Source organism: Antrostomus carolinensis, unplaced genomic scaffold (genome assembly GCF_000700745.2).
Source record: "Antrostomus carolinensis isolate BGI_N321 unplaced genomic scaffold, ASM70074v2 scaffold34241, whole genome shotgun sequence".
Classification (NCBI taxonomy): Eukaryota; Metazoa; Chordata; class Aves; order Caprimulgiformes; family Caprimulgidae; genus Antrostomus; species Antrostomus carolinensis.
The window spans coordinates 1-336 of record NW_010292545.1 but is presented as its reverse complement, the minus strand read 5'-3'; the positions used below and the strand labels follow the sequence as shown (position 1 = coordinate 336).

At 62.2% G+C, this 336-nt stretch overlaps 1 protein-coding gene across 1 annotated transcript in view; it reads left to right on the top strand.

The window, feature by feature from the left end:
* Window positions 1-181, top strand: part of SIGIRR (single Ig and TIR domain containing) — a gene marked incomplete at both ends in the record, with an annotated part of 1,131 nt that extends 950 nt beyond the window's left edge. The window contains one exon of the mRNA XM_010177014.1: window positions 23-181. Within this exon, the coding sequence (XP_010175316.1) occupies window positions 23-181 (159 nt within the window). The remainder of the gene's footprint in view (window positions 1-22) is intronic.
* Between the last annotated feature and the right edge of the window lie 155 nt (window positions 182-336).

The following is a 336-nucleotide window of genomic DNA, read 5'->3' as shown; positions in this document are numbered from 1 at the left end:
TCGCCCTCCTGCCACCCGCCTGTCTCACAGGGAAGGGCTCTGGAGGCTGCTGGAGCTTTCCAAGAAACCCATCTTCATCGTCTTTGAGAGCCAGTACCGGGAGATCGCCCACCCTGCCATCAGCCTGCTGAAGCAGCACCGGAGCGCCGTGACCTTGCTGGTGTGGCGAGCTGGCTCCATGGTGAGAGCCGGCCACCAGCACCCCCATTCCATCCCCAGCCCCCTGTTTTGCGTCAGCCTCCCCGTGACGCTCCAGGGCCACTCCCTGTGCTTCCGTGCTCCTCAGAAGCAGGTCGGGGCACTCGTCTTATAGAGGCAACTTAAAATAACCCACCA